Raw genomic sequence first — 12361 nt, 5'->3', positions numbered from 1 at the left:
GCAATGACAAGGCCATGGGCTGATTACCATGCTAGGTTTACGTAACAGATGGTAGGTTTACATGAAGTTGCGTTGGCTTAGTTGGTTGTTGGCTTTCCTAGCATCGTAGGCGACGTGGGTTTGAATCCCATTCCAAACTATTTTTTCTTCCGCCTAAACAACAGTAGCTCAATTTGTGGGCGGGTCCACCTTAAATGCAGCAGTGATTGACGTGCGGTCGGGCCGGAGAGAAAATAGGATCTTAACTGCAGTATAGGTCAACATGCGATCAGGAGAGAAAATCGGGATCCAATCTGCGGGCGACCAGATTCAGGCGGAAAAAAAGGAAGAAATGGCACGCGCAGGATGAGGATCTGACGGCGCGCGAGTCGTCGGATCTGATGCAAAAATCCAGCCGTCCGGATTTTAGCTTTTCCGAAAAGAAAATGAAAATCCTATTCCTACGTAAACTTCCTACAACTACTTACTAGTTCATTTAGGTCATAACTACCTTCATGAGTTTAGATAACTGATTCCCGATGGTGGAGGAGGGAGGCTGACGACGGAGATCGACGAAGCCCTTCCATCGCCTCGCGGGGGCTACACGGGAGGGGAGAGGAGGGTACCTGGCCGAGTCTTCATTGGCTCGTTGCCGCTCTCTTTGTAACGCATGGGACGGGAGAACTATCACACAATGTTGTAATTAGTCCACTACTGCCACGAGGTGGCAGCACTATGTACCAGTGTTCTTTAATGTTTAGTGACCAAATATTGTATTACTTTTGGCAATGTTCACATATAAAAGAAACACTTCATGGAATGGAAAATTTGGTCGTCCATGCGTCTTGTAAAAACTGGTCCACCATTTGAAACATAGTTGTTCGAGGCCATGCCTTTTATTGTACATGAAAAACCCAAATGAACTGAACATGGTAGATACAACACATCACAACGGCTTATTATCCAACCAGCGTTGAGCCATGGCAAGACTTTCTCTAGGCCGATACTCTATGGCTGAGTGGCCACCACCCTGTGTAAGCAATTAACCAATAATTATTGCAGTGTCATAATGTTTCTTCTATCGCCCAATCCTATCAGTAACTTTATATCATGGAATGCAAAATCCAAGATAATGTACCTTTAGTGTCGCAAATGTCAAATGGTTGGCGTATGTGATTGTAAATCTACACCAAAGACAACACAACCGAAAGAACAAAATTAAAATATCAAGCATGTACTCTTTCCACAAATTAATCTTCTCTATTGATGTTAACCCTTTTTGGTCTATGTTAACGCTACTCTACATCCTAGTGTATGGGGCAGCAAAAGAAACAGAAACATTATATCACTCTTCTTATATACACAAGAGCATGTACTCTTTCCACAAATTCATCTTCTCTATTGATACTTATATCCACAACTTACCCTCCAGCCTGGCCACCCAGATGCCATGCTCTCCAGTCATCAACTATTGACAAGTTGAAGGATCTAATCCACGCATGTGTGCCCAAAAATGGCATCACAAGATCATGGTCCCCGCTGCACTTAAGGTGATGATTTTAGGGCATTGACAAAGTTTCAATCAGCACATGTAAATACCAACAAGAGTAAAATTGCACCTGAACACAAGTGCGCGGTAGCCCCTGCTTGTGAGGTTGAAATGGTACTCTATGCTGCTCGAGACATCAAATGAATAGGGCATACTTTTTCTGCATCTCTTAAACTCTCCAATTGTTCCCTAGATGGATGCGATGAGTCAACAAGTCAACAATGATCAGAAGTTTGGAAGTTCTATAACAGTTATACTATGCAAAGGTTAAGGTGGTTCTCACATGTCTACTCTCAATAGCTAGAAATTGTTAAAACATCATTTATTTCTATGGGTCTGAACTAGAACAATGTGAAATGACTATATTGCTCAATTTAGGACCATTTAGTCAATGTTGCTACCTGAAATGGCTATGTTTATTTAACTCTAGGGCCATTTAGTCAATATTGTAGCCTGCGTTGTGCCGAAAGGCCTACTAAACCAACATTCCGACCCCGTTGGGTTATTATACACATGTCAAGAACTAACATGGACTAAGATTGTCAGATCCAAAATAAGAGTTGTACCACACTGCTAGTTGCAATTAACTAATTTAGATGACATGATATGGCAATAAAGCAAACCAATTATCTCATATATGCTAGCTACTTGATCATGTATGTATGATTTTTTGCAATATGTATGCATACTTAGCATAAATGGAAATAGGTCATATGATTTTTTACATGCTTCACCCCAAGAGCATCTCTCGTGGAATTGTCATTCGCCCAAATATTGGATAGGTAGTAACGGTATGCCTGTATATGAGAATCCAACCATAGACAAAATTCATATCACTGGAACGCAAAAACAAAATTCATATAATTTTTTTAAAAAAAACTTCTATAAAATAATCACTCCTTGGTAAATACTAGAGTAACTTACAAAACAATTGATGGTAGGTTGTTCAGGAGATAGCTCGCTTAGTTGAGCATTTTCTTCTAACATAAATCTATGTCTTAAGAGATCCCATACACATTTGATACCCACGATATATCCTTCGTCAATTTCAGAAATGAGCTGCAATTAATACAAGGGATCAATATAATGTTCACATGTACAATGTTAGCTTGTACAAGTAATTTGGAACCTAGTAGGAATCTTACATCTTCAATAGTATTTAACGCCATGTCACACAGTTTATTCCGTGGTCTTATATAATTTCCTTTACAATTCCCCACTGCAGCCTTTGGAAAAGGAGAAGGAAAAAATATTATCACTGCAATTTATAGATGTGTGTGAATGTCGAATTACCTCATATAGTTGATCAGATATAATTCCAACACCATGAGCATATTGTGCTCTGAAATTTCTATCATAATCCGAGCCTGTGAAAGGGTTGCCGACTAGATAGCCCTATAATTAATTGAATTAATGAACACAACAAATGATGAAAACACACCTTTCATTCATTGCCATCACTTATTTTACTTTATAAAATGGAAGAATTAGTTTCTTTTTTGGACATAACGATTAGTTGCTTTAAGCCTGATGAATTACTTGCCTTGAGATTAATCCTGGGTTGCTTCCCATGTTCGATTTCTGAAGCAAAAAACGAAAATCACGTTAGAACTAACTACTAGGATAAGAGGCCATGATTAATCACAAGGAACTCCAAAAATGAATGGACACTCGTGTCTATTTACTATATACATATATTGACTGAAAATTAATGCAAAATTGTATTTAAAAATTTCTTTACCACAACTTACATTACCAGCTTATGATATCCTTGTTTATTTTAGAGTCAATGTCCAGACTTACCTTGTGAAATGTGTTGTGCGATAATTGGAGTCATCATTCCAGCATATGAACTTCCTCCAACAAAGAAAGGATTTGATTCGTAGTGTTGGTGATCGATAAACCACTACATCAAGATGCATAAGACGATAATTCACACATATATTTTTTCAACTGCAAATACTTGACAAAGAAAGATAAGTTTCACCTTGCTGAGAAATGTTACAACATGCATAGCAAACGACAAATCCCCAACATCACGATAACCTTCAAGATCACGTGCGTAGGAGAAACCCGTGCCCACTGGAGAATCCAACAGGATGATGCTTGCCACCTGAATATAAAATACAGGCTTACTAGAATAGTCATGCAGAGAGGGACGTCATCAATGTTAAGATAAAATAATATCTTACCTTGGACCATGAATAGGGATTATAGGCCATTTGTGGCAAGCTACCATTATAAGGCGCCAACACGAATTTCATAGGACCTGTTAAGCAAATATCACTAATGTATATTTCATGCAAAACATAAAAAAAGAAAGATCAACCCATTGGTGAAAGCTACATGAGGTGCTTAGTGAGAGAAACTGGTTATTTGGTGAGCAAATCTAGCCAAACATGACATCATGTTCTTTAATTTTTGTAGAAAACTTGGTTGTGTGTTTAGTCATCTAGAGTAGTGGCGGGAGAAAGTGCCTTCCACTATCTAAACCATAAAGTGTTGCATGCACTCCCGCATACGAAAATGCTCAATAGCTTGCTAAGGATTTGCTCCCACAGGTTGTATTCCAAAGGTATATATCTTAACTTTAATAGTTTTTAAATTAAATTAAATACAAGGGTCACATTCGACAGTTTTTAAAAGGGTGTTAGAGCATCTACAGCCGGACGCCTCAAACCATGCCTCATACGTCCGCGGACGCGCCCGGTCAGTGGCCGAACAGGAGAAAGAAGAAAAAACGTGACCCAACGGACCCCTCATATCATTCCTATACGCCCAGGCTGTCCGCGAACCCTCATATCCATCTCAAATATGGGGAGGATATAAGGCTCACGGATGCGCCCAGGCATTCCGTCATGTAGGACACAACCCCACCCCGGATCACCTTTTCTCTTTCTTTATTCATTCTTTTATTTCTCTCTCTTTATCTTCAATAATCACGTGCAAGTGACCGAACATATGAGAAAGAAAATAAGGATTGTGACTGCGCGGATGAACAAACAGGGGCATAAAACGGACACGCCCGATCACTGACCGGATGCGTGCGCGGGCGCTTGAGGGATTGAATTAGAGGTACTCTTAACCAAGTCCCGGGCCATTTGACAACTAACAAGGGTCCCACACGCATGTGGATTATTGCACTCGATCAGAGCTTTGAATCAGAAACAACAAACATGGTGGTTGAAAATTTGTACCAAGTAAGATCACTGATCTCATGAATATATTTATTATGGGTTTCAGTTCTTCAACATCCATGTCAACATTTTAGTCCAATGTTTTGGATTATGTATATGGATCAAAATTTTCCCTTTCCAGACAACCAAGAACTTCATTATACTTTCTCCGTAAAGAAATATAAGATTGTTTAGATCACTAAACAGAAGGAGTACTAATTATATGAACTTTGTTTAAAAGACATCCATAGAGACAAAAGGAGCGGAGGACGAGGGTCTCACCAACTTCGTAGAAAATCAAGCTAGAGCAGCCGGGCCCTCCCGTCAGCCACAGAACGACGGGGTCCGTATCGGGGCTCCTCTCCGACTCCACGAAGTAGTAGAAGAGCTCCGTTCCCGTCTCCTCGTCCACGTTGACGTACCTGCAGAAGCACAAGAGCACTCAGAGAGAGAAGCAGCAGCATGGAAGCTTGCAGGAAGAGGCAGAAGCTTGCTTACCCGGTCTCCAGGTGGAAGGGAAGGCGTCCATGGAAGCCGGGGAGATGGGTCACCACCGTCGTCGACCGCGAGAGCGGCAGAAGAAGAAGAACCAAGGGGACGACGAGACTCAGGAAGAACAAGGAAGCAGCCATACTCTAACACAGCTTCTCACGAGATGGTGTGCAACGGCATCTCTGTTTTCCTTGTCCGTCGTCGACCTTATACAGCTCAGGTTGGGTGCGAATCTTGCGAGGTAATGACTGACGTGACCAGACCACAAATTAGGAATCGTATTGACGCTCGCTCCCTCTAGATCTGTGCTGTGCCTGCCATTTCAAGCCACTCTGCCATTTCATTACAACTCTCCTCTGCATGTGTGCATGCAAGAGACGTGCCCACGTACGCTGGGGTGGGTAGCCTTTTTTTTTGGTAAGTTTTGTACTGGTACAGTAGATTAGAATATGCATGCCACCCTCGCAGATCACAGGAAGAAACGTACCAAGGGCCACGTAAGTAGTTACCATCACCTGATCTGGAACTTACTAGTACATGTACATTTAATCGCGACATCGATTCTAGTGTCTCTGCTTTCCTGCTAGGCGCATCGTCCCGAGGAGATCTCTGACCGTTTGAAGATCCTGTGTCTGGATCATTAGGGAGAATTCCGATGGATTTTTTATGACGGATATTGCTCTAATCTCAGAGGCATCTAGGGCTTCAGAGTTAAACTTGGTCGTGCACGGTGCACCAGCCCAGTTCGGTAATAAACGAGACCCACCAGTTGATCATCAAAGGATGGATGAAGTTTTTTTTTTTTTTTTGAGAAACAAAAGATGAATGAAGTAGCTAGTCAAAATGTGCAGGAGCTACTCTTACTCTGAGCTGATGTGGGCTGATTTGGTTGGAAGAAACAAAGGGGCAGGCCCATCCCCTGAAAATCGGGGGGGGGGGGGGGGGGGGGGGGGGGGGGGGGCGTGATTAGTTTATGGGGAAGGAAAGTTACATAGCTTCATGTAACAAGCAAGGAACTTGGCGCAACACCGGCAACATTCGGGAGGGCACGACTATGCCTCGCTTTTCATCAGGCACGCCTATGTCCAGCGTGCGGGAAGCCAAAGGCCACAGCCTCGTTTTTCCTTTATTTTTTCACGTTTTCTGTTTTTCTTTTTTTCTTTTTTGTATAGTTTCAGAAAATATTCTAAATATATTATAAAAACCGCTTTACATAGAATGTTTTAAAAATATTAATGAAGCATTTGAAAATGTTAAATGTGTATACAAAAAGTATTTCTCATGTATACAAAAATATAAACAATATGTATGGAAAAAGTTGATCATATATTTACAAAATATTAAACAAGCAATTGAAAATGGTAATAAAAATTTTGAAATTTTTTAATCAAGCATTTGAATTTTTTATATGTATGGAAAAGATGTTTCTCATGTATACGAAAAAAGTATATAAAAATATACAATGTGTATGAAAAAAATTTGATCATGTATTTTAACAAAATTAATAGTATAAAAAATGTTTCTGATGTATAGAAAAAAATATATGACTTACATGGAATAAAAGTAGACTTCAAGTAAATAAATAAAAAGGGTTAATTTCTATTTAAAAATGTTAAACATGTATATAAAAATATACCTGGTGTATTAAAAATGTACATTTTGTGTGAAAAAATGTCTATTCCCATTAAAAAAAATGTTCACCATGTATTTGAAAGATAGGGGAAGATTTGGTCTTCAGCAAGCTACTGATCACTTGTGACTGTTTGGGAGTCATAAATGACCTAAAGATGGTCGATCACCTTGGCGCTTATTGTATTATATTGAAACAGAATAATTCACGAAAGCAAGTAATGATGAGGCACATAGACTTGCTAGAATTGCTACATCTCTTGAGGTGGGCGCCATATGTGGCTCACGGATCTGCCAGATCATCTTTCCATTCATGTAAACATTGCTACTTGAAATAAAGTGTGTTGTTATGAGCATGCTAGCGCGGTGTTGCTAATATGACATAATCAGACCCTCCGCTGCGGGGCAACACCACTGCATAGCAGCGTCCTTTAAAGTTTAGTGACCAAACATCGTATTACTTCGATCAATGTTCACGGATAAAAGGAACACTTTCATGTAAAGGAATTTTGCCACGAGTGCATCTTTTATAGAACTCGTCCATCATTTGAAAAATACTTGGTGGAGGTCTGAACTTCTATTGAACATTAAAAACCCACATGATTCGAGCAAGGAGAAAATGACAAAACTAAATAGGGCAGATCATAGAGGCTCATTATCCAACCAGCGCTGAACCATGGCAAGACATTCCTTAGGTCGGTGTTCTATGGATACGTGGCCACCACCCTACATAAGCAATTAACCAATAATTATTGCAGTGTTACATTTTCTTCTGTCCAATCATATCTGTAACATTATATCACAAAATGGAAAATACAAGATACTGTACCTTTATTGTCACAAATGTCATATAGTTGGCATATGTGATTGTAAATCTACACCAAAGACAACACATGTGTTCCTTGTCAAGTAACCAAAAACTGAAATGTCAACAAAGTAAACAGAAGAAACATGTTTGCTTTACCCTGCAACCTGCCCATCAAGATGCCATGCTCTCCAATCATCGACTACGGAGAAGTTGAAGGATCTAATCCACGCATGCGTGCTCAAAAATGGTATCACAAGATCATGGTCTCCGCTGCACTTAGAGGTCATGATTTCAAGACGCGTTGACACTGTTTAAATCAACACATGTAAAATACTGAGGAGAATAAATACTCCACCTAAACACAAGCGAACGATAGCCCCTGCTTGTGAGGTTGAAATGGTACTTTATGCTGCTGGGGACCTCGGATGTGTATGGGATACTTTTCTTGCATCTTACAAACTCTCCGATTGTTCCCTAAATGGATGCATTGTTTCAATGATGATTGGACCATGTTACACAAAGGTTAGGGTGCCTCGATCGTCTACTCTTAATACAGCTAGAAACTCCAATATGTCACATAACATCATTTACTTCTATGGGTCTGAATTGCAACCATGTGAAGCGGCTATGTTACTCAATTCTTGGATCATTTAGTCAACCTTCCAGACTGCATTGTGTCGAAAGGCCAGCTAAACTAGCATTGCGATCTGGCGACAAAGCAAATCAAATATCTCATATGCTAGCTACTTGACCATGTATGCATATAGTTTTTTAGAATATGTATGGAGACTTATTATAAAGGGGGGAAACATGTCATATATGATTGGTTACCCGCTTCACCCCAAGAGCTTCTCTCGTGGAATCGTCGTTCGCCCAAATATTACATAGGTAGTAACGGTATGACTACACATGAGAAGGCCAAAATTCACATCATCAGAATGCAGACATGAAATTCATATCGAAATAAAAGTGAATCTTCTTTAAAATGATCACCCTAGGGAATAACTTACAAAACAATCTAAGGTAGGTTGCTCGGGAGACGGGTCACTTAGTTGAATGTATTCTTCTGATAGAAATCTATGTGTTAACATACCCCTTATACAATTGACACCCAGGATTTGTGATACATCAATTTCAGACACGAGCTGCAATTAATACAAGGAACCAATATAATATACTCAAGTCCAATGGCAGCTCGTATAAGTAATTTTGGAACCTAGTAGTAGTAATAGAAATCTTACATTTTGGAAAGTGTTTAGCACCCTGGCACACATTTTGTCTGTCGGTCTTATATAGCTTCCTTTACAATTCCGAATTGCAGCCTTTGAAAAAGGAAAAGGAAAATAGTGTTACCACTGCATCTTATGGATGCGTGTGAATGTGGAATTACCTCATATAGTTGATCGGATATAATCCCAACACCATGAGCATATGGTACTCTGAAATTGTCATCATAATCTGAGCCTGTAACAGGGTTGCCGACTACATAGCCCTATAAATAGTTGAATTAATTAACACAACAAAGAACAAAAGGTGATGAAAACACACCTTTTATTCATTACCATCACTTATTGTAGTTTATTAAATGAAACCAATTAGTTGCTTGAAGCCTAGTGAATTTACTTGCCTTGAGATTAATCTTGGGTTGCTTCCCCAGTTCGATTTCTGAAGCCAAAAGGAAGATCATGTTAGAACTAATAGGAGATGAGGCCATGATCAATCACAAGCAACTCCAAACTAGAATTGGAACATTTGATTATTGACTACATATCCTGATGAAGTCCTACAAATTTTTATCTTAAATTTTCTTTGCTGCAATTGGAATTACCAGATTATCATGCCCTTATTTATTTTAGAATCTGTATCCAGAGTCGAGACCTACCTTGCGAAATGTGTTGTGCGATAATTGGAGACATCTTTCCAGCATATGAACTTCCTCCAACAAAGAAAGGATTGGATTGGTAGTGTGGGTGATCGGTAAACCACTGCATCAAATGCATTAGACGATAAGAGAATCACACTTTTTTTTTCAACTTCAATTGAAGTACATAGAGACATTGGTTTCACCTTGTTGAGAAATATTAAGACATGCATAGAAAAGGAGAAATCCCCAATATCGTGATAACCTTCCACGTCACGAGCGTACGAGAAACCAGTACCAACTGGTGAATCCAACAAGATGATGCTTGTTGTCTGAAATTCTGAATATAAGTTATGCTTACTTGAACGGAGACGTAGAGAGGGACGTCATCAATGTTAAGATTAAATAGTATCTCACCTTGGACCATGAATAGGGATTATAGGCCAATTGTGGCAAACTACCATTATAAGGTGCCAACACAAATTTCATAGGACCTGCGGAGCAAATATCACTGGCGTTATTAAAATAAAATATGAATAAAGATCAACCTGGTGGCGAAAGCACTATGGAGGTGCTCGGTGGGATAAACTAGTTATTTTAGTTGAGCAAAATTGGGAAAACATGACATAGTGTTCTTCACTTTTTTTAAAAAAATTACAAGCTCGTTTTCAGCAAAAAATTGTCTGTGCATTCAGTCATCTAGAGTAGAGACTAGCAAAATGCCTTTCACTGTCTAAAACATGAAGGTTGTACGCATTTGTGCGTCTTGCTAGGTTGCTTTGTTAGCTTGGCCCTAGCCAAGAGTAAGAAGGACAGGCGAGATAAATCGGCCTCTGCATAATGAATTACGCTTTTCATCCTGTAATTTGACACCACATTATCAGATTTGCAAATGATACCGGGCCCTTACGCTAATTGTTACACCATTTTCCTCCCTTCTCTTTTTAATTTTAGCCCAGCTCCATGAGTAGATACTACCTGATGTACAATTAGTTGTGCACTAAGTCCATGGAATTCAGCATTCCAAGATGTTCGCATATTTTCCAAATTCAGCTAGTAGATCATTTTGCATATCCAGTTTGTGGAGAGTTTGATCAGGTCAACTGCTCAATTGCTCCTACTAGTATTTCTTTACAGAGGGATCTTTGCGGAGGGAGTATCCTGTAAAATTCACAGCCCCGTTAAAAGGCGAACAACCTGATAAACATTTTCAAACTCAGACGATTTGCTCAGCTAGCTTCGAATTAGAGATTAATAAAAGCTGAACTTCACTCTTTAACTTAATCTGACTCTGATGTAGTAGTAATTGACAGCAACGGCGGCCAGCTTCTAGCAAGCTAGCTAGTAAACACAAGAGGAACGGTGCATGAGTGCCTCACCAACTTCGAAGAAAACCATGCCAGAGCAGAAGGGCCCACCCGTCATCCACAGGATCACCGGGTCCGTGTCGGGGCTCCTCTCTGACTCCACGAAGTAGTAGAAGAGCTCCGCTCCCGTCTCCTCGTCCACGCCGACGTACCTGCAGAAGAGCACTTGAAAAACAAAGAAGCATGGACGCTTGCAGGAAGGGGTTGTGCTCCGGCTTACCCGGTCTCGAGGCGGAAGGGAAGGCGGCCATGGAAGCCGGGGAGATGGGTCACCACCGACGCCGGGCGCGAGAGCGGCAGAAGAAGAAGAACCAAGGGAACGACGAGACTCAGGAGAACCAGGGAAGCCTTATCCATGGTGTCCAACGGCTTCTCTTTCCCTCGTCGGTCGTGGACCTTATACAGCTCGGCTCCGAATGTACAGTAGTATCCGAGGTTTCCGGTATCTAACTTATGGAGGTGGGTCATCAGAAAGCGATCAGTGATTCCAGCTAGCATGATAGGAAGGGTAGGGAAAGTGATTACCGAAAAATGCGTTTGGTGGCCGCGCTATAGGCAGGCCGCTATCCCTGCCGTCGCGCGCCCATCTAGATTCCCGCTGCCAGTGTATAGAGGGCGTATTCGATTTATTTTTGGCTTGTATCTGCCCAGCGCTGGCCCACCCACATGCAAGGCACCTAGGGGCTCTTACAGCCTGTCTGACATGTACGCATAAGTCTTGACGATGCAGTACTGAATCTACACACTTTTTGTAGATGTGTACCAGGCGGTCGTGGCCCTCGTGGCCGAGTCGTGGCCAGATGAGAGCAAACGGAGGCAGAAGTGTAATCGTGGCACACATTTTCGTTTTCTGCGTCTTGATGATGGCGTTTTCAGAGGGTTGCAAAATGAATCGATCTTTTTTTCAATGTGTCATAACATCAGTTAGCACATTACCGCAACTTAATTTCATGGGCATTTTTTAATTTATATAAGCAATCAGGTAACCACGCACTTAACCACGACACACATGCACGATAATGTAAGTTTGCCCCTAATTAGTTCTCGGTGCAGCAGAGATTCTCGTCGCTGCGGTACAGCTACCCGCCGCGCTATGTGTGCCACCTTTTACGATCGTGTCACGTTTTGAAAATTACTATCCCCTCAACATCACCCCCACCTGTTCTCACCTACCCCCCCCCCCCCCCCACCCCACCCAACGCATCTCTGTGTCTCTCTGTTCTTCTCACCGGAAGGAGCTCGGCTCCCACGGAACCAGGTGCGGCAGCCTGTTCCTCGCCACCCGAGTTGCCCTCTCCACACCAAAGCCAGCGCTATGTCCATGCCTTGTAATGGAGCCTGGAACTCAACACCACCCACGCCGTCCTGATGCAAGACATGAATGCCTGTTCGATACGTCGGGCACACATGTGCAAGGTAGAGGTCGCGTGCTCACCACTGGCGCCTGCTGACACTGTGCAATGGAGCACTCTATGGCAAGCTATCAACTCTAGCCTTTTT

The 12361-nt window shown here is 41.4% G+C and overlaps 2 protein-coding genes across 4 annotated transcripts; both read right to left on the bottom strand.

The window, feature by feature from the left end:
• Positions 1–796: 796 nt before the first annotated feature.
• Positions 797–5476, bottom strand: LOC123121915 (serine carboxypeptidase-like 7). Its single transcript, XM_044542008.1, has 14 exons — positions 5203–5476; positions 4987–5126; positions 3721–3797; positions 3516–3641; positions 3332–3434; positions 3072–3109; positions 2822–2923; positions 2674–2754; positions 2453–2587; positions 2254–2325; positions 1599–1717; positions 1405–1518; positions 1118–1163; positions 797–1009 (listed from the first exon to the last, which is right to left on the bottom strand). Exons 1-14 carry the CDS (start codon positions 5334–5336, stop codon positions 926–928), a joined length of 1371 nt encoding a protein of 456 aa, XP_044397943.1. The 5' UTR covers positions 5337–5476; the 3' UTR covers positions 797–925.
• A 1848-nt stretch (positions 5477–7324) lies between these two features.
• LOC123121913 (serine carboxypeptidase-like 9) lies at positions 7325–11304 on the bottom strand. 3 transcript variants are annotated; one of them, XM_044542005.1, is made up of 14 exons: positions 11082–11304; positions 10874–11013; positions 9912–9988; positions 9701–9826; positions 9516–9618; positions 9261–9298; positions 9024–9125; positions 8875–8955; positions 8644–8778; positions 8465–8536; positions 7989–8107; positions 7790–7903; positions 7655–7700; positions 7325–7551 (listed from the first exon to the last, which is right to left on the bottom strand). In XM_044542005.1, exons 1-14 carry the CDS (start codon positions 11216–11218, stop codon positions 7468–7470), a joined length of 1374 nt encoding a protein of 457 aa, XP_044397940.1. In that variant the 5' UTR covers positions 11219–11304; the 3' UTR covers positions 7325–7467. The 3 variants fall into 3 exon arrangements, with proteins under 3 accessions (XP_044397940.1, XP_044397941.1, XP_044397942.1); XM_044542006.1 differs by lacking the exons at positions 8465–8536; positions 8644–8778; XM_044542007.1 differs by lacking the exons at positions 8465–8536; positions 8644–8778; positions 8875–8955.
• Between the last annotated feature and the right edge of the window lie 1057 nt (positions 11305–12361).

The sequence above is a fragment of the Triticum aestivum genome, chromosome 5D (genome assembly GCF_018294505.1).
Source record: "Triticum aestivum cultivar Chinese Spring chromosome 5D, IWGSC CS RefSeq v2.1, whole genome shotgun sequence".
Classification (NCBI taxonomy): domain Eukaryota; kingdom Viridiplantae; phylum Streptophyta; class Magnoliopsida; order Poales; family Poaceae; genus Triticum; species Triticum aestivum.
Note: the sequence above shows the minus strand (reverse complement) of the source record. Positions and strands in the feature narration are given on the sequence as shown.

Bases quoted from the DNA above. Each gene is read 5' to 3' on its own strand.
- LOC123121913 (XM_044542005.1), bottom strand. From the start codon at position 11,218: ATGGATAAGGCTTCCCTGGTTCTCCTGAGTCTCGTCGTTCCCTTGGTT. The intron at 9,989-10,873 runs GTGAGGCACTCA...TTTGCTCCGCAG, and splicing joins CATGGTTTTCTTCGAAGTTG to GTCCTATGAAATTTGTGTTG. The intron at 7,904-7,988 runs GTGGAGTATTTA...CTCTAAGTGCAG, and splicing joins TATCGTTCGCTTGTGTTTAG to CGGAGACCATGATCTTGTGA.
- LOC123121915 (XM_044542008.1), bottom strand. From the start codon at position 5,336: ATGGCTGCTTCCTTGTTCTTCCTGAGTCTCGTCGTCCCCTTGGTTCTT. The intron at 2,924-3,071 runs GCAAGTAATTCA...AATTAATTATAG, and splicing joins AACCCAGGATTAATCTCAAG to GGCTATCTAGTCGGCAACCC. The intron at 1,718-2,253 runs GTAAAAAATCAT...GCATCCATCTAG, and splicing joins ATGCTCTTGGGGTGAAGCAT to GGAACAATTGGAGAGTTTAA.